General features: G+C 37.8%; 2 protein-coding genes across 2 annotated transcripts; one reads left to right on the top strand and one right to left on the bottom strand.

The window, feature by feature from the left end:
* Positions 1-4,131: 4,131 nt before the first annotated feature.
* On the top strand, positions 4,132-10,104 carry LOC120343035 (uncharacterized). Its single transcript, XM_078111046.1, has 4 exons — positions 4,132-4,283; positions 5,736-6,053; positions 7,988-8,065; positions 8,601-10,104. The coding sequence occupies exons 1-4, from the start codon at positions 4,220-4,222 to the stop codon at positions 8,807-8,809; spliced, it is 669 nt and encodes a 222-aa protein (XP_077967172.1). The 5' UTR covers positions 4,132-4,219; the 3' UTR covers positions 8,810-10,104.
* A 3,133-nt stretch (positions 10,105-13,237) lies between these two features.
* LOC144421076 (uncharacterized) lies at positions 13,238-16,811 on the bottom strand. The gene is made up of 2 exons (XM_078111284.1): positions 14,552-16,811; positions 13,238-14,327 (listed from the first exon to the last, which is right to left on the bottom strand). The coding sequence occupies exon 2, from the start codon at positions 14,265-14,267 to the stop codon at positions 13,530-13,532; it is 738 nt and encodes a 245-aa protein (XP_077967410.1). The 5' UTR covers positions 14,268-14,327; positions 14,552-16,811; the 3' UTR covers positions 13,238-13,529.
* Positions 16,812-19,185: the final 2,374 nt, after the last annotated feature.

The following is a 19,185-nucleotide window of genomic DNA, read 5'->3' as shown; positions in this document are numbered from 1 at the left end:
AACAGAGAAATGGAAAATTAACAGGTAAATACATCATTCAATTCTATGATGTGAACTAAGAAATGCAAAAAATTGAAAATACCAGACAACACAATTAGAATATAAAATATAGAGACACTAGTTTTTAAGAACCAAATAACAATTAATATAAATAAATCAATATTAATTCAGAGAGCAGGATCACTAAATCAAAAAGACCCTCATCATAGAAACCAGAACAAAATATGATCCATGAATTATTCGATTATATCCTTAGGTAGGCATAATCTCACCCTTTATGGTTTAGTGAGGTAATCAATTACTGGGTACATTTTTGCATATACAGCGAAGGGCAAAACTGTGGGGATTATGGAAGAGAATCACTAAAATCGGATCCTTCACAACAGCCTTGATCCAGGTTCTGGGGGACACTTTTATAGGCTGTGGATCTGAACAAGTATTGAACTAACAATGGCAAGGCAAATGCTGATAGCACATCAAATCAAGGTGCTGGCAGGAGACGGGTAAGAAGAAAGTAAAAATTTTTTATACTTTACTTTGAATGTGGCATAGGTGGAGTCACGCAAACCATTGGGAATACTATTCCAGGTTATAACGCCTTTATATTTCAAGGAGTTCTGAGTTTTGCCCGTTGAAAAGCGGGGTACAAATAAATTGGATCTTGTCGAAGAGCGCGTATTATGTTCATGTGCGTTACTAAGCTTAACAAAATAATCGTCAAAAGCTGCAGGCAACTGGTGGTTGTGAAATAGATGCAGGACTAAATGTCGCTGTTTTCTAATACTGGGAAATTCGTTTTCGTAGTTCCTAATCATGCACGGTTTTAGGGATTGTTTCGCTAATTGTTGCCCATAATGTGATTGTTAGGACTAAAGATTTTATCTTTAAGTACTAGATAACTCGATATAGTCTTAAGAATACAAGAGCACGGGTAGAAATTTTTAAATATGCACGGCTGTTTTGCTAATTATCCAGTTAGAGTTTGGGCTAGGAATGCAGATTGCGCTCGAAGTTTAAATTTTAAAATCGTTTCTAACCCTAACTGGTTAATTACTGATTTGTTATTTTAAAACATTGCGGGAGTGTTTTTCGTAAATCTCATATTTTGCATTAGTGGTGGTTGCATCGTGGTTCGCCATATGGATAAGCCGTCTTATCGGCTTTCCTCTCCTTCGGGATAAATATGTAAATCCTATCCTATCCTGGTGGGGACTTTGTACAAAACATCCCCCGCGAATTCGTTACTATTTAACAACTATATATCGTATTTCTGGTTGAATCGATTTCGCTTTTTTTGGCAAATTACGCTTATTGTTAACTATCGCCTTTCTCTTTAACTTCTGGTCGACTCGATTTTGTGGTAGATTATTGTTGCTTATTTCGCCGTTATTGTGGAGACTAAAAATCGCCCTTTTCTTCAATTACTGGACGGATCTCCGGGATTATATTTGGCATGGAGGCGCAAGTGCTCTCAGTTTGCCATTTAAGTAGCAAATCTCCTTAATTAACATTAAACAGGGTGACAAGAAATTTGCTTTACAGTTTTTTTTTTGCAATCCAATCAATTTATAATGTTCTTTTTGGGCCTTCCTTTCGTTTATCGGTTGACTATATTTGGAATACAACGAAAGCGATGACGACGGTTATGCACGAGACGTTTATTGACGTCACAATATGCTCGGTCAAAATGCTTATTAAGCGAAATTTTGCGTGTGCGGTTCATAAACATCAGCAAATTTACCGGAATTTGACAATCAATGTGGCAACCCCTCAGCCAGAATATCGTGGCCATATCAATAGTATATAAGCTAATGCATAGACGTTGCTGTAGTTAGATATTTGTGGTTAGAATGTTAAACTGAAATACATTGGCGGTAAAAATTGGCGCCATATTTTTAAATACCAAATTAGTAATTATCCAGTTGGGGTTGGAAATGATTTGAAAATTTGTTTTTCCAGCGCTATCTGCATTCCTAGCCATCCCTCTAACTAAATATATGTTTTTTTTATTATTTTGAATGTTGGAGGGAACTTTGTACAAAAGATCTAAAATCGTAGGTTCGAAAGCTATGCCTAGCGTCTTGTATATAAATGTAAATCATTTGGTTGACCTTTTGCAGAACCGGATTTGTACGGTGACCGTACATTTGAACCCATGTATATTTGAACCCATGCGTATATCCATGGGTTCAATCTATATGTGGGTGCTAAAACCCATGGGTTAGGGTTAGTATGGGTTTAACTATCCGTGAAACAAAAAAAATTCCATAGGTGCAATAGCATATAGGTGCAATTGTCATGGGTTCAAATGTACGTGGGTTCAAATGTAATGGAACCGATTTGTACAGCTGAGGCACTGACACTGAGAGAAAGCGCAATTGTGACATAGGCGCGATGTCTGGAAGCTCGCAGCTTTAATTCTTTCTTTGGTTATGTTGGCCGATAAACAGAATAAAATGTTACTTCACCCAAAGTGTAGGTTGGAAATGCCAAGTTGAAAATGCTTATAATTGGTACCATGTCTAGGGTCTTGTTTGTGTGAAAATTCAAACGTCTGCTAGATAGTATAAATAAACGTATTGGGCTTACCTGATATTAAATTCACTTTATTAATGCAAAATTCATTTCCAAAGCTGATTTTAGAATTGCCCTTCCTTATTTGGCCTGTCAACTCAGTTGAACTCCGGTGTTCGCAACACCAAGCCGTCAATAACCAATATTGAATGGTAAGCATTTTGCGCTCAGTTGAGTCAGACGTCCTTATGCAATAATAGTGTTTAGGTCAGCTTTGCGATATATAGCATTTTAGGACGGGAGATATCAAAGGGAAGACAAATGTGTATAGAGTAGATATGAGGCGCTCCAGAAGTGTGTGTACCAATAATACAATATGGAGGTAACTAATTTCGTTCGCCTATTTTACAAGAAGTTGTTTGTGTAAAGGGACTGAAAGCTATGAGCAGAGGTATAATCAATTGGCTAACACAGACAGTCCCTGAACTCGTAGTAGAACTAAAATGAGGAAAATCCGAATAAACCTAAGGCTTAATCTTGTGCGCATACTACGGGAGTACCGATATTGAACCTCCGATCTAGTAGGTGAGTAGGAGACCCTTATCAGCTTATTCTCAGTCGCTCTGCCTGTCTGTGTGTTTAGTTGCAGTGTCTGAACGGCTGGGCAGATCTAGATTAAATTTTTCTCGTGGGTTATCCTGTCACCCTAGTTACGCGTTTTTCTCAAATTCAGGCTTGATGTTTCGTTCCATGGGAGCAGCGAAAAAAACGCGTCGACTGTTGAGAAATTTCTGATTTGCTCGTTTTTCTCGTAAGCTAAACCGTTAATTAAATTTCCGGGAACGCTGCCCTCCGCCGAGGCAAAAACTCATTCGAACGAATCGTCTTTCTTCTCGCTACTCCATAAACTGGGGAAGCCTTAGGAATCGTAGTGGACAATAGACATTATTTTAATTACCGCAATAGCCACAGCATACCAATCACGCAAAAATGTCTTCGAAACGCGCAGCGCTTAAAATGAACTAGCAGTTTCCATAACCCGCTCGCCAAATCACGCTGCCTTTATAGATCCGCAAGTTTCTATGGATGGTAACCGGTTGCTCGAGAGCGGGCCTCAACTAACAGCGGAGATCCTGGGCGCCTATCGGCTTGTAGATATATGAATTAATATAGTAATATTTGTCCGTAGATGTAATATTACAAATATAGTGATATATAAACCTAGCATAGTGAGGGGTATGAAATTTTTCAAAAATGACAAAGTAAGGAATGTGACAGAAAAAGTGGGAACCACTGGAGTAAAGTAAAACCAAACTGCGACAAATAATATTATTGACCCGAAACCTCATGGCTGTGGATTTTGGAAAACTTACAATCGAGTATTGAATTTATTCACCGCAATGGCGTCATATACCGGTGCAATCGCCACACCCTAACCCTAACTATGCCCAGATGTCTTTTAAATCCACGTTTGTTTGTATGTTATTATTTTCAAGCAATTCATACGGCGACCTTGAAACAAAATCTCAACCCAAGCCGTGTTGTGGTTGAAAAGGTCCGTGGGTGAAAAATCTGCACACCTTTGAATAATTCTTTGAATTTTTCATCTATCCGCATAACCGATTTGAATCGGTATTCATTTTATTTACTATATAAACAGACGATATTTATATATATTTTAAAAATATTGTGACGTCATAACAAAATGATGCCATCACAGCCTGGGATTTACCAAACAACGGCTCCAGTCGACGACGACGAATTATCAGGTGGGAATTTTTTTTTTTTTTTATAAATTGTTGGCCTTGAGAATAATTTAGAACAGTGGTTCATAAACTTTTACGAACTGTAGACATCAGGGGTGTGCAACCTCTAATACAGGAGGACCAGATACGAATAACTGGGTGAATTCGCGGGCCGCACCTTTATTTAACATAGGCTTACTATGGGTTGCAGGCAAAAAAAGTTTGGCTATTGATCTTATGAGTCGTCATGACCTGCGTTGTTCGCTTCGCACAATCTAGCTGGCAGGGCATTGTAACGTCATAAGAATAGATAATAAATTGGACTCAGGTATAGGCTTTGTAACACAAAAGAATTGGAATTACCCGCACGTTCTAGAACAGGGTGGTCCAAACTCAGGCCCGCGGGTCACATGTGGCCCGCCGCTTCAATATCTGTGGCCCGCGTCACATTCGGAGAGTAATCAAAAAATCGCATTTCGTGTTGTTTCGTCATAAAAATTCATCAGAAAAATCTCTTGACATATTGTCATCACTAATGTCACTGAATTAAATAGTGTTATGGCTAGCGGAGGCAACTTGAGAAGTTAAATAATGTGCTTGGCAGTCTAAATTGTTATCTGGCTTTCTAACTTTTTGATAGGGAATATATATGCTAACAATATAGGCATCATAGAAAAATAAAAATCGAATGCGCATTCCATTAGCCTAGAATGGCTATGCCTGCTAACTATATGTATGCACAATAAAAGTGTTTGTTTTGTATTGCACTTTTCACCTATTCTTGGCACTATTGTGGCCCGCGAACAATGCAAAAATAATTTTGTGGCCCGCGGAGCTGACAACCTTGGACCACCCTGTTCTAGAATAAACTAAATTAAAAACTTGTTTCGCGGGCCGCACATATGCAAAATTGGCCTTCTCCGCGGGCCGCACAATTTCTCCTTGTGGGCTGCATTTGGCCCGCAGGTAGCACACCCCTGCTATGCGTCAGGTATAATCTCAAAGCAGCCCGTTTCTTTGATTTCATAGCTACTAAAATGATTTGATTTCATAATACCTAAAAAAAACTTATAAAGCCCACTTTAGAAATATTTTAGGATTTGGTTTTCAAAAATAAAATTCTTTCAATGGCACAATAACACCTCGATCACTTTTCTGAAAATGTACAGATTGAAAAACCAATAAAATCATTGTTTATTTCGACTTAATGCATGAACGATCTCTCTGTCCGTGGACTAATTTTAGATATATCCCACCTTTATACTACTCTCAATAAGATCTATTTGGCGTGAGTAATTATTCCATTTAGGCCAAAACTTCCTAGTTTAAATCACTTTATGGCTGTTAGGAGGGTTTTGTCGTCAATTGAAACGCAAGTTTTTGGAATTAAATATTGCACTTTTTGAGTATGCAGCATTATCGCGAAACGTCGCGTGGGAAATTTGCACTTTTTTAAAATAACCCGAAATTTTTCAGGAGGAAGTGGATACCCAATTACGTCATTAGTGACGTCATCAGAGAATGGTACCAAATATTCCACATTTATTCATAAATCTGATCCTACTGCACCAACGTTACGAAGTATCCTATGGCCTAACATGACATCGTCGTCGTCAACGACTCAAAATGAACTTTCAAATGACATCACAACTTTGATGACATCTTCATCGCATGCTACATCAAACATTAGCGAAATAATTTCAGACACTACTCTGTCAGAAATTGACTTTTCAACGAGCGATGAATCTTTATCAAGAAACACTGTTTTTAGCGCGAACTCTACTGTGCTATTTGGTAAGTCTGTTTTTTTTTGCCCCAATAGACTGAATAGAGGACGGAGGTGACCGTACATTTGAACACATGTGTATATCCGCGGGTTCAATCTATATGCGGGTGCTAAAAACCATGGGTTAGGGTTAGTATGGGTTCAAATATTCGCAAAACAAAAAAAAATTTCATAGATGGAATAGTATGCAGGTGCAATTGTCGTTGGTTCAAATGTACGGGAATCGAGGACGGACGATATAGAAAAATCTAACTATTTCAGTAAGTCGAATAGAGAGTTTTTACAGATTTGCTCTGAATAACCACTAATATTGAGAAGGTAATGATCGGAGGGGTAGGGAAGACAATAGGACGGCATAATCATTTGGCGAAGGACGGCTTCTCGTTAGTTGATCAGCCCAGGTAGTGGAGAGAGCCGTAATCGCCAACGGTGAATCAGAAACCGGCCTGTGGAAGCAATCGTTTCGCACATGATTGCCGCCCATGGGATTAGACTCTAATCGCATCCGAATCACTGAGACTCCCAGATCTTCAATTCATGGAGGTGTTTCCAACTTTAGGGGGTAGTAAATATGTTGCTATTAGCGATAAAAAAATATATATCCCCTATAAGCGCTACTTTCTGGAAATTCAAATACAATTATACCTAAGTTTAGGCTTACCATACGTCCCGCTTTAGGCGGGACAGTCCCGCTTTTTAGCGTTTTGTCCCGCCGTCCCGACATGTCAGCCAAAAGTCCCCTTTGGCGTTCAGCCATCCAGCATAATACACGAACATGTTCTCGTTACTGTTGTTGCTGTGTAGCGCAACGCTAGCCTACTTACTGAAGGTGAATGAGTTATTTGCGAACGTATCACATGTAAAATCAATTCTAATCGGTCCTGTTCCGACGTTGGCGTGAATGTAACATTGAACAACGTCTTTTTGACGGTGTTATCTACAGAAAAGCATGCTTGGGCGAATAAGTAAATTCTCAATGCTTAAAAACGGCAGACTATTTCATTATTCTTTATTCCTTTTGTACATAAAATTCCCGTACATAAAAAATCTAAATTCGGATCATTTGTATCGTTAGCGTACATTCCTTTCTATTTTTCGAACTGAACCCGATATTTAGGCAGAGAATATGGGCATGAACGCTCGATGACAATATGGTCAATGAAGACGGCCGGGATGGCTTTAAATGTAGGCCTACCGTGTTTCCCCGAAAATAAAACAGTATCTTAAATTTTCTTTGGAAAAAGAACCCTAGGGCTTATTTTGGGGGGATGTCTTGTGTTTTAATTTAGAGAATTACGAGATTTTCAAATAAACAAAATATGAAAACCGATATTAATTTACCGTACTTATAAATAGCAAGTGGACCTCCCGAAGTATGCGCACTAAGATGGCGTACAACCTGAACTCAGGTTGTGTACCAGGTCAGGGTTCAGGTTATGCGACTTCTTGGTGCGCATACTTCAGGAGTACCCAACACGTTTTTATTCAAAATAACTACTAAACATAGAATGTTAATCCTTTAAAACGAGTAGGAAAGGTGTCTTGCTATCGACTAGGTAAAAAAAAATTGCTCTAGGTCTTATTTTAAGGGTAAAGCTCATATTAAAATCATTTTAAAAATTCAGGCTAGGTCTTATTTTCGGGGAAACACGGTATGTAGTAAAATCGGAAACTGTAAAGTTACAGGATCACAGCTAAAGGGTCGTGTCTTTGGAGGCGTCCCGCTTTGGGGTCAAAAAAATATGGTAACCCTATACCTAAGTTAGAAATTTAAAGTGTGGTATAACACTTCATAAGGATGGGGAGGCGAATTTTTTTTTTTTTTGGGGGGGGGGAGGGAAACAACTAATACCTATAGGAAAGCGATTGAATGTTTCGATTTCGTTTTGAATAACTTCCATGTCTTCTTGTCTGAATTTTATTCTCAATCTTTTTATTACAGAAACGAATGAGACTAATTCTACATCGTTATCGGACGTCCAGCCTTCACCAAACAGTGCAAGCGCTCCTTTGTTAGTCGGTGGGTACTTTCATGCCATTCTTTTTTGATTCTTCCGCTTCAAACAAAACACTGTGTCAGGGACGTAGCCAGAAATTTTTAAAGGGATGGTTGTAAATGTTGTGATGGCCACGTTCTGCTAGCGGTTCTGGCCGGGGGCCGGAGCACGTGGGTTTTCAAGAGTTTTGAGGGTCTAAAAAGCGTTTCAAGCTACAATCGCTATGTATAATAAAGAAAAATGCTTATTTATTTTTCATATTTCAAAAAGGGGAGGGGGAGTTCCGGCCCCTAACCCCTCTGGCTACGCCCCCTGAACAGTGGTCAAACCTAATAAGCATTTGATTATATTACTCATAACAATATACTTGAACAGTATGAAAATTGACTCTCGAATTTCAATGAAACTTGACAGACCCTAGGGTGCCGAGAAACCCGGTTTAAAAACCATTTCTCAAACCATTCAACCAAACACATTTCATATTGCCCGACTATATCGTTTTATCAAATATAAACTTTAATGTCGCCCTATTATAACTCTCTCATATATGTATTTCAGTTGTCGCCATAATCGCCTTCGTCACCTTATTGCTCCTATTCATTGGAATGATTAGATATAGATTCTGCAAACGGGCTTCTTATTACATCAACGAGGCTTACGACATGGATAAACTATATAGTAACAGCGAGAACAAACCTCTTAAGGAAACAGATGTCCCCCCAACGAGCGTTTGTGGTGAAAGAGGAAAACAAGAGTGGCTTGTTTGAAACGTTGTCACTAGATTTTGTTTAAAATTTTCTGAACAGTACCAGCCACTAATATCTAACGATCAGTTGGAGTAAATATGGTTTGTCGCCTTTAACACTGGTAAAAAGTCGGTTCGGAGTAGTTTTTTACATTTCCCGGAAACAGAGTCGAAACTATTTCGACGAAACTGAAAGGGGTGCAGTATTGGGTACAAGTCATCAGCCCCCAAGTCTCAAATTCTAGCCACGGGTTGTGACATGACATTTCGTATCAATCATTGCAAGGTCTCTCTCTACGAACAACGGGCGGGCCACTGATATCTAAGAAACAGTCTGGAGTTTAATCGGCTTTTCCACCGTATTAGGCCTGTGAGTTTCCCGGAAACAAAGTCGAAACTATTACAACGAAACTGAATGGGGTACACTATTGGGTACAAGTTCTCAGCCCCCCCCCCCCAAATCTCAAAGTCGAGCCACGGGTTGTCCGGCTATCGTGTCAAGTCCCAACAGATTCCGAACTTCGAGTCCAACATTTTCAAGTCTAGAAACTTGCGTTCGACATGGATAAAATAAAGTATTTGAAAGAAACAGATGTCTCGCCAATCAGCGTTTTTGGGGAAAGAGGAAAGAAACAGTGGCTCGTTCAAAGATCGTGACATGACATTTCTTCAATCATTGTGAGGCCTTTTGCTACGAACAACGCTTTATACAAGCCGCCACTGATATCTAACAAGCAATCTGGAGTTTGTCGCCTTTTCCACCGTAAAAAGTCGGGTCGGAGTAGTTTTTCAAACTTTCAGAAACCGGAGAAATTTCCCGCTGAAATTAAAAATAGATTGAGCTGAGGTGAAAATTTATTGTTTTTCCCAACAAACTCAGGGAGCTCCACACATCCAATTCCGCTCTTCCCTCCCAAACACTGTTTGTAAACGGCCAGTTTTGCATCCTGCAGAATTTGGTATTTTGAATAACTCCGGTTTGGGATTAATGTAATTTTAGTTATTGATGCCAAGAAAACGCCGAGTTTTCAGGTAAAAAAACAACAAAATTTCATGCTGTACAATGCATTATGTCTCCACTGAAGATAATACTACCACGAACACACGTTTATTTTTCAAATTATTCCTTTTAATTTTGTCAACCTGAGCGGGGTTAATTTTTTTTTTGAAAGGAGGTGAATAAAACTTAGGTAATGCTACATCCCCGGCGACATTTCCCTTCTTTTATTATTATATCTTATGCATTTTTTATTATATATTTTTTATTCTCTCCTTATTTGCTAATTTTATGTGGCAATATCAAAATACTACATTGTACATATTTTTATAAGGTGTTGTGCTTCTGAGACACTATCACGGCCCTAGACAAGCGGATATAAAGAGAGACTATGTGTTTTCGAGTACGCTGAAAATTCAGTACTCCCGTAGTGTGTGTACCAGGTTAGGGTTAGACCATAATTTTATTTCTATTTCCCTCATTTTAGTTCTATTACGAGTTCGGGGGCTGTCTATGCTAGACTAGTGAATATACCCCTGCCCATATGTTTCAGTCTCTTTACACGTAAAATAGACGAATAAAATTAGTAACCTTCATATTGGTACACATACTTCTGGAGCGTCGAAAATTCTTACCATGAAAATTATAGAACAACGATTACGACAGTACGCAAATAAATAATTGAAATAGTCTCTTATATGAGGTACTGTACTGTTTTCGGAATTTCCACGTTTTCAAATTCAACCTTCTTAGTCAATTAACCCATGAGTAACACAGTTTGCATGAAGTTTTAAAGTTTGAGTTTATTCAACAGACAGGGGCGTGTCAAACTTTTCTGCTGCTCGAGACCAGTTTCTGATAAAGATGCCCCTTTACCTAACTTCAAAAATATTTCGGGGGATAAACAAATTATAGATGTTGGCACACATAAATTAATAAATTAAAGAATAAATAAGTTAAAGGTCAAGTAAGAGTGAAATGTTTGTAATAAATCATCAAACTAAGCAACGAACTCACCCATATGCCCCCCTCTGGATACGACAGACCACGAGAGCGAAATGTTTGTATTATTTTCATGTAAATCATGAAAGGGGGCTCCCGAAGTATGCGAACCAAGATGGCGGACATCGGAATGTAATTTGTGTACTAGGTGAGGGTTAGGCCATAATTTTAGCTATAAATACTACGGGAGGCTCTTGGCTAGTCTTCTAACTCAGTGATTCCCAAAGTGGGAGATATCGCCCCCCCAGTGGGCGAAAACGATACAGAGGGGGGCGATTTCGCGAAAGCTGTTTTATGTTCGGCGCACTTAATTCTGCACTCTGTGTGCATTCGCAGGCTTGAATCATGTGGGCGATATTCACACGCGAAAGGATTACTGGTCTCGTCTTTGCAGTAAGGTAAGGTAGTTTGCGTATCCCAGTGGTCGGCAAAATACTGCCGAAGTAAAATAATCTGGCCCAGGACAATTCACTGAATGGACCTTTCCCCGACCTTTGACCGCGGAAAATTCTTTCCATATTTTACCATTTTAAAATTTTCGGTGCTTATTTTAAGAGTGGTTTCGCGAGTTGTTGCCTGTAAAATGGGGTATTTGTTTCAAACTATCATTCTAATACACACCATTTAACAATCTGTTTTAAAAGTACCGATAAAGAATTTTAGCCTAGTCTATCACAGCAGGTTCTAGACTAATTTTTGATTGCTGTAATTAAACTGAAACTCATAGAAAGACAAAGTAATCATTGACTTATTCGATTTATATTCAAATTTCCGAAAAACAACTAAATACTAACGAATATAATTCAAAAACGCGAAAATGAGGTAGTGCTCACGACCACGCCTGAAAATCTGTCTGAGTGAGAGTGTCTGAGCGCCTGCGAAAGGGGGCATTGTTACGTTTTTTGCATCTTGCTGATTGGCCAATGTCACGAAGTAAACAAGGAAGTCTATGCCCGGGGAAATATTCAAACGGGGGTTTTGACGATGAATTTTTTTTATTTATAATCTACGCTCGAGGAGTAAATTACATTTTTTTACGTAACAGAATTTATCGTGAGACACGTTTAGAGTAAATTATACTATATCCTAACAATTTAGTGAACAGCCACTCGTTTAACGAGCCTACAATTTAATTATAATTAGACAAATGGAAACACGCAGAAAAGTTGATGCTGAGTGCAGGGGTTCAATAGCGCAGTAAATATTCGAATATATTGCACAAAGCAATAAGGAAATAAAATTCATATTCTATTCGAGAGATTCATCACTGCTTAATTTTTGTAAGAATGTATCTTCTTAAAGAAAATATATATTTATCAAAATTTCACAAATCATGCGAAAATATTCACTTCGATGTTTGAAAGTACATATTTGTGCAAACCATTATTTTCGAAAGTGAACATTACAAAGAACAAGCAAAGAAGTGGGTTTGGTGATGCCCATTTAGAAAATGTTTCAATCTTGGCGTCGTGAAGCTATCCAGCGCGATGCAGCAACAAGACAGTGTCACATTAAATGTCATTGTAATATTTTTTTAATAAGACGACTGAGTTGAGTTCACGATTGTCGCAGTTTTCGCGTGTGTTCCGTTTTTAACTCTCAAAAAATATATGCGACCCGCAAAAGACTAGCAACCCTGAATTTTGTCCTGCGAGCAACATAAAATTTGCCGACCCCTGGGCGTGGCCGATAGTCAGTCACGGCTTCTTCCACATCCGAGTCCATGAATCCAAAAAAAAAAAATGGCTGGTTGATTATGGACTGGAAGCCGTGATAGGATGAGGAATCGGGAATGGATTTTTCCGAAGTATTTTGGTGCAGGTCATCAGGCTGTACAAATGAATGAAATGTACGAAAATCATTATTATAAGTTTGGGAAAATTAACTTTGTTCTTATTATTTTAATGTGACATGGGGTGAATTTAGGAAGTGAAATGCTATAAGGCAAGAGTACACGGCGGTTTTTGAGGAGATAGAACCCTGGATTCTTTCATTCCCGACCTATTATATGATGAAAAAGGGGTTTTCAGCCGTGCTACTATTGCTATTAGAACAATGAAATCACCTTTCCGTCAGTAAATGGGGTAATTTTAGATAAAATAAAAAACTCGCTGAAGAACACCAAGCTCATCTATCTTATTAAGAAACACTATAAACTATGATTTGTCTTCCTATTTGGTCTGTAATAAATTCGTTTCTGACTTTATATTTTTTTGTAGTGCAGGGGGGCGATGAAGTTGTATAAACTACTTTAGGGGGGCGATGGTCAAAAAAGTTTGGGAACCCTTGTCTAACTGATAATAGGACTAAAATAAGGAAAATTGGAAAGAAATTATCGCCTAACCCTAACCTGTTACCCCTGTTACTCATTTTGAATCAAAGGTAAAAGTAAATATATTTGGACGTCGCAACTCTGGACTGTCCGCTCATTCACACAACAAATAAACTCCATCTAGTTAAAATTATCTATTTTTTTTAATAAATAAATAAGAAAATTAAAAATGATGAAAATTCTATTATTCTTGGATAAGACAAAAAAGTAAATATCTAACAAATTCGTTTATATGAGAACTCAAGCACATGGTTGATCGCGTTGGGATTGTGGCGTCCTCTGTTTTGCAATAGATGCTATTTTGCTATAACCAAGGTTCGCTAAATATTAAGCCGCATTACTCCTTTCCGCTCCCAGGGAGAAACGGAAAAACCTCTCATAGGAACACGGAGAGACTGAGCTTCAGTCATATTATAAATCTTCTATTGAGCAATAAATAGGCTCATCTTCGCATTGTTGTGACATAGTTGAATCATTTGACCGCGAAAAGCTCGATGAGTGTTCCGTAACAGTACAAAGTTTTTGTGATTTGAGAAACAAATTGTTTTCCGAGTGTGATGTCACGACTGATAAATTCCTTGGCTGATTGTGATGCAATACTTCAAAATCAGTCATTGTTAGTAACGCCGGTGAAGATTCTGATTGGTTGTTCGAATTTAGATTGGACCAATCATCAAGGCGGCGACAAACTGTGGGTCGAAATCCGCGAGGGAGTGAATGTGATTGGTTCATATTTTCGTCTGAGCTAGAATTTGACCAATCATCGTGGTACGAAAAATCTAACGACGTGTCTGAGGTGACTTGCGCTGAAATCGTTCGAATATCTATTCTTTCAGGAAGTGGGGGTGACGCCACGCTCTGTTGACTTCTTGAGTCGTCATCTTGTGGCAAATGAATAATTCCGAGCTCCCTAGCAGTTACATAGTCATTTGGAATCGAGTTCTGTTTCTGACGAAGATATTTTCGTTTTCTTTTGCCTCGTTGTCTTATGACGTAACAAACTATTATTGACGTAATAATAGCAACAGTTGCAAACACTGTCGCTAATATGATGAATGGTAAATCCCGTGTTGGGCTGATAGTCCATTCTAAACGACTAGTTGTCGTTGACGTCATTGATGACGTCACGTCAGCTTGGGGATGATTCATAGTTGTAAAGTTTCACAACATACTTTATATATTTCCGGATTGATTTTTATAGCCAAATATCTGAAATAAAGTGAAATTAAATTAGTTTGCTGCGTCAAACATTTGGGCGATGGATTTTAATTTCGTGTGGAAAATTCGGCCTTCTAAACTATCGGAATTATATTTTATCAAAGCCTTAATTAAAATTATTATAAAAATGATGGCTTTAACATTAGTTTACTCATTCAGAGTCTTGTCAGGAGTATAGCGGAGATGCGGCATATTTCATGAAAATTTGTAATTACCCAAACTGCACAATTATCTCTCCCTGGTCACTTTAGCCCAGATAGTGACGAATAAACTCGGTAGACATTTCTGAACCGAGAAGAATCAGGTGTTTTCAATAATTGTATCTCTGCTTGTTTCGAGTCTTGTTGAGATCGAATCAAGGGCTTGGCGTTTTTTACGTAGAAATGAAATTATTCTAAAATCGAATTTCAATCAAATTTGTTGGCTGCTTAGCAAGTCCATATGGCATAGTAGTTGAAACGCCAGACTTGACTTTGTCTGTATCGCACGTTAAATATTTCGTTTCAAGCCCCATGCCCATCTCCTCAATAAAGGTGGAATGCAGCGGTTCCCAAACTTTTTGTCCGTGGGGCGCTAAAATATCAGGGGAAAAAACTCGCAGCGCACCTACACGAAAAAATGCTGCTTTTAAATAAACTCAATTTTGTGATCGTTAATGCGTACTTTATGCCTTTAAAGTTTGTAAACATGTAGGCCTAAACAATAAAAGCTAAACTCGGTTGAGCAAATACATAGACTGCAGTTCACGATATTGCAGCGAGTAGTGTCTATCTACATATATTGTTGCATAACAATAGAGGTAGCCCTACGTTGAAGAAAATGAACGACATAGAATGCTAAAATGAGTTTATTGACTCCCTTGCACAGCAATCAAAATAGGAAACAATAAAACATTTATATTAAATACAATATGTGAATATTCAATCCTATTTTAGGTATGTATAACACAATTCTGAAATTTTCGCGGCGCGCTTAGCAACTAGACTGGGAACCGCTGGTGTAATGTATCGGGTAGTCAAAATCAAACCAGAAAGATTTCGGTCTTTCCAAAAATAACAACTCCTTATATATCAGCCTACTTGTTTAGTTTATTGCCTTGCCTTGTTCGAAGTAAATGCTTGAAAAGACAGTATAGGGAGTGGGCAAGGTTTTTGGATCACGGGCCAATAATTTTGCCCACCTGGACTGGTGGGCCATGTGAGTGTGACGTAAAAAGTTACATTTTATGAACAATATTTATAGTGTTACAAAAGCAAAAGTGGAAAACAATAAACATCGCGCCGAAACTAAATTCAATCACAATCTCAACAAATTCATTGAGCTATATTTTTAGCTTAAACGTCGAAATTTGTTTTTAGTTTGGTTGTGGAAGCATCAGGCGGGCCTGATTGAATTATCCAACCGGCCGGATTTGGCCCGCGAGCCGTACTTTGCCCATGTCAGGTATAGAGTAAACCAGTGGTTCCCAAGCGACCCAAATTTCGTAAAAATGAAATTGAGTAAAGTCTCGCGACCCAATGATATGCTCAAATGTATGCTTCCATGACCGCGAAAGTAAATTATTGTACAAAATATAAGCAATGATTTATACATGAAATTTATTTTCCTATTATCTATCTGATTATTTCAACATTTTTTTTTCGATTGCCATGAGAGAGTTTTTGAAATCATGGCATGGCTTTATTCCAAGCAAAACAGATTTGTCCAAGATTTCACGATGTGTCTATAAAGTCTCTTAACAATTTCTATTTTGTTATGAAGTCAGTTCTCAATATATTTTAACCAGGTTTGTTGTTTTTTAATCAGTAATTGTTCAAGTATTTTTATGTCATTCAATACTAAACAATATATGGTATCGATAAATTACCTTTGCAATTTTAAAAAAATTCAAGACTTTATGGACACGCTATATATTTACTATTGAACAACACTTCAATACTAAAAACAAAATAAACAATAAAATTCACTTAAAAATAAAATTAACATCCATTATTTTATTGAAAAAACAAGCGACTCAAAATAATTTTAAGGCGGCCCAGCTTTGGGCCGCGACCCACAGGTTGGGAAACAATAGATTAAACGAAAATAGTCCATGCTGGATTGTTTATTTTCATGTCGGGGGTCCACTTAGCCGTTTTATGATTTATCTGAGTCACCCTTTTACTGACCATTGCGTTATTTACATTGGGGCAGTCATGTTTATTTTAGCCGGCGTGATACGTTTAATATAAAATCGTAAAATAAATGGCTTTTTACTATTGTATACTAAATGGTTTGACGTTACACGAAATTATGTACACATAACTCTTTTCCATGACAGTGTGACTTGAATTACATTCCGTCCGAGTTGAGGGTCAGAAGTCCCAGTCTAATTTCAATTTTATTTCTTCTTTCGAAAATAACACTAGGGTTTATTTTTGGGCGATGTCTTTTATTTTACTTATCAAAAACAAAATTACAAAGTGGAGAATTACAAGATTCTCAAATGCACAAAATTTCTTATTTTCGTGGAAACACGGTAGCTATCAGCACAATAGCGGTATCTTATAACTTTCATTCATTATTGTTTCCACTTTCGATTTTGTCAAGAGCAAAATGGCATAAAAACTAATCCTGATACATGGGTTTATCGTTATATTGCATTTCCGGTACTCCCGATGTATGTGAACCAAGATGGCGGACACTGGAACGTAGTATGTGTACCAGGTCAGGATGGGGTCATTATTTTATTTCAATTTTTCTTATTTTAGTTCTATTACGAGTTCGGGGACTAGCCAAGATACTCCCGTAGTATTTGTACCTGAAATTATGGCCTAACCTGGTACACATACTACGTTCCGGTGTCCGCCATCTTGGTTCACATTCTTCGGGAGTACCGCATTTTCTACTCCGAAAAATTCTTTAATATTTTGATCATCTGTCACGGACCAGAATCTTTACGCTTTGACACTGCCTGTCAAGTTTATTACACCATGGGTGAGCGGGATATCACGGAGGTTAAACCGCCGAGATCTTACAATTTTAACAAACAACCGGGCGCGAGATCATCGTTCGCCGCATGATTAACCCCCCCCCCCCCCTAAAATTCCGAACACCCTTCCCAACTTTGGGGTGTGACACCACACCCTAATTGTTAAGGTGAATAAAATTGTTTAAACAAAATATCTACCACATCTGAAATTTGGAAACAACCCACAAAAGTAAAAAAGCTAGGGGACATACTGCTAAGCCACATTCTTCTCGGAACGAATATGAAAAATTGGTTCCGTCGTCGCATTTCTTCAACACCATCCTAGGTTAATATAAGATAGGATACTGCACTTCTCTTTAGCATTTTATCCTGACCTTACCAAATAAAATTAAATAAAAAAAATCAGAGAAATCGTGGTGGGGCCATGAACAGATTGTACCTTAAAATATATATCAAAAGGGGTGTATGCCGCACATCTGTGTTTTAGGCCAATATGGTCTTGTGCATACATCCCGTCTTCCGTATTTATAATTACTTACTCTTTTATATTGCTTTTACGAGACGAATAAACATACATACATACATACATACATACATACATACATACATACATACATACATACATACATACATACATACATACATACATACATACATACATACATACATACATACATACATACATACATACATACAATTATATAATACCAAACACCCAACACGGTACTAAATCTTACAACTCAACCTCAAGCTATGTAGAGACTGTTTGATTTGGAAGGCTTTTCTGAAAACCAACGGACGACGCGTAATAGAAAACCCTCTATTCGGTAAACAAAAGCCCCAACCATATGGCTATGACAACACAATCGGGGTCATTGTACGCAACAATGGTTTAAATAACCCGGCTATTAAACCGATGTTTTTCTTTGAAATAATGTCCGCCATATTGAATCGATAGAATAATTACTATTTATGTTTGAATTACGACGAGAGATCAATTTAATAACCCTTTATTGTGTCGTCATTATCTAATGAGTTCTCGATCATTAATGACGCAACAATAGGAAGGTGCGATAAAGTTTTGATTACATAACAATGAGAGAAATTTGAGAGTAAGTACAGTAACTCTTGATTATAAGTTGATGGATATAATTAATTTTTACGCTCACTGGTTAATAGCCAGCTAAGAGCCAGTCGAAAGAGAAACTAAATTTTTACGGAATACGGTAATAACAGTGTAGTTGTTTTATTGTATTTCTGTTATGATACTCAATGAGTTTTAACTGTTTGGACGCATTTGTCCACTTTTTTAGGTCTTGAACCTAACTATTTTTGCAGGCGCTCCCGAAATATGTACACCAAGATGGCGCAAAACCTGAACCCCAACCTGGTACACATACTATGTCCAGGTTGTGCGCCATCTTGGTGCACATACTTCGCGAGCGCCTGTAAAAATAGTTAGGAAGTGGGGCACATTTTTGCATGCACCCGGGTGTAATAAATTCGGTTGCTAACGCCGAACTATAAAAAAATTCCGATCTTTTTGCAAAGTGTAGCTATCCGCTATTGTAAAGAATATGAATATTTAAACAAGTGTTTTATTATTCTTTTCTACCTTTACCATGAACGATTGTTTGTACGAATGATCGAGTGGAATTTTTGAAGAAGCCTCACAATATTTCTGATGAAGAAATTTTGTTGCAAATAACGAGAGCAGAATATTTAAAATTTCGATTAAATATTAATAACAATAAATGCATAACGAAATGTATAAAGGAGAAAAATGTAATTTAATGAAAGTAAAATAACAGTGCATTTTAATTGAAAAATAGATTAGTTACACGCCCGTAGCTGCTTATCTAGAGTCCTATTCAGTGC

This window comes from Styela clava, chromosome 3 (genome assembly GCF_964204865.1).
Source record: "Styela clava chromosome 3, kaStyClav1.hap1.2, whole genome shotgun sequence".
Lineage (NCBI taxonomy): Eukaryota > Metazoa > Chordata > Ascidiacea > Stolidobranchia > Styelidae > Styela > Styela clava.
Note: the sequence above shows the minus strand (reverse complement) of the source record. Positions and strands in the feature narration are given on the sequence as shown.

Excerpts from the sequence above, each read along its gene's own strand:
- LOC120343035 (XM_078111046.1), top strand. The coding sequence starts at position 4,220 with ATGATGCCATCACAGCCTGGGATTTACCAAACAACGGCTCCAGTCGAC. Across the intron at positions 4,284-5,735 it reads CGACGACGACGAATTATCAG|GAGGAAGTGGATACCCAATT; the intron begins GTGGGAATTTTT and ends GAAATTTTTCAG. Across the intron at positions 8,066-8,600 it reads AAGCGCTCCTTTGTTAGTCG|TTGTCGCCATAATCGCCTTC; the intron begins GTGGGTACTTTC and ends TATGTATTTCAG.
- LOC144421076 (XM_078111284.1), bottom strand. The coding sequence starts at position 14,267 with ATGAATCATCCCCAAGCTGACGTGACGTCATCAATGACGTCAACGACA.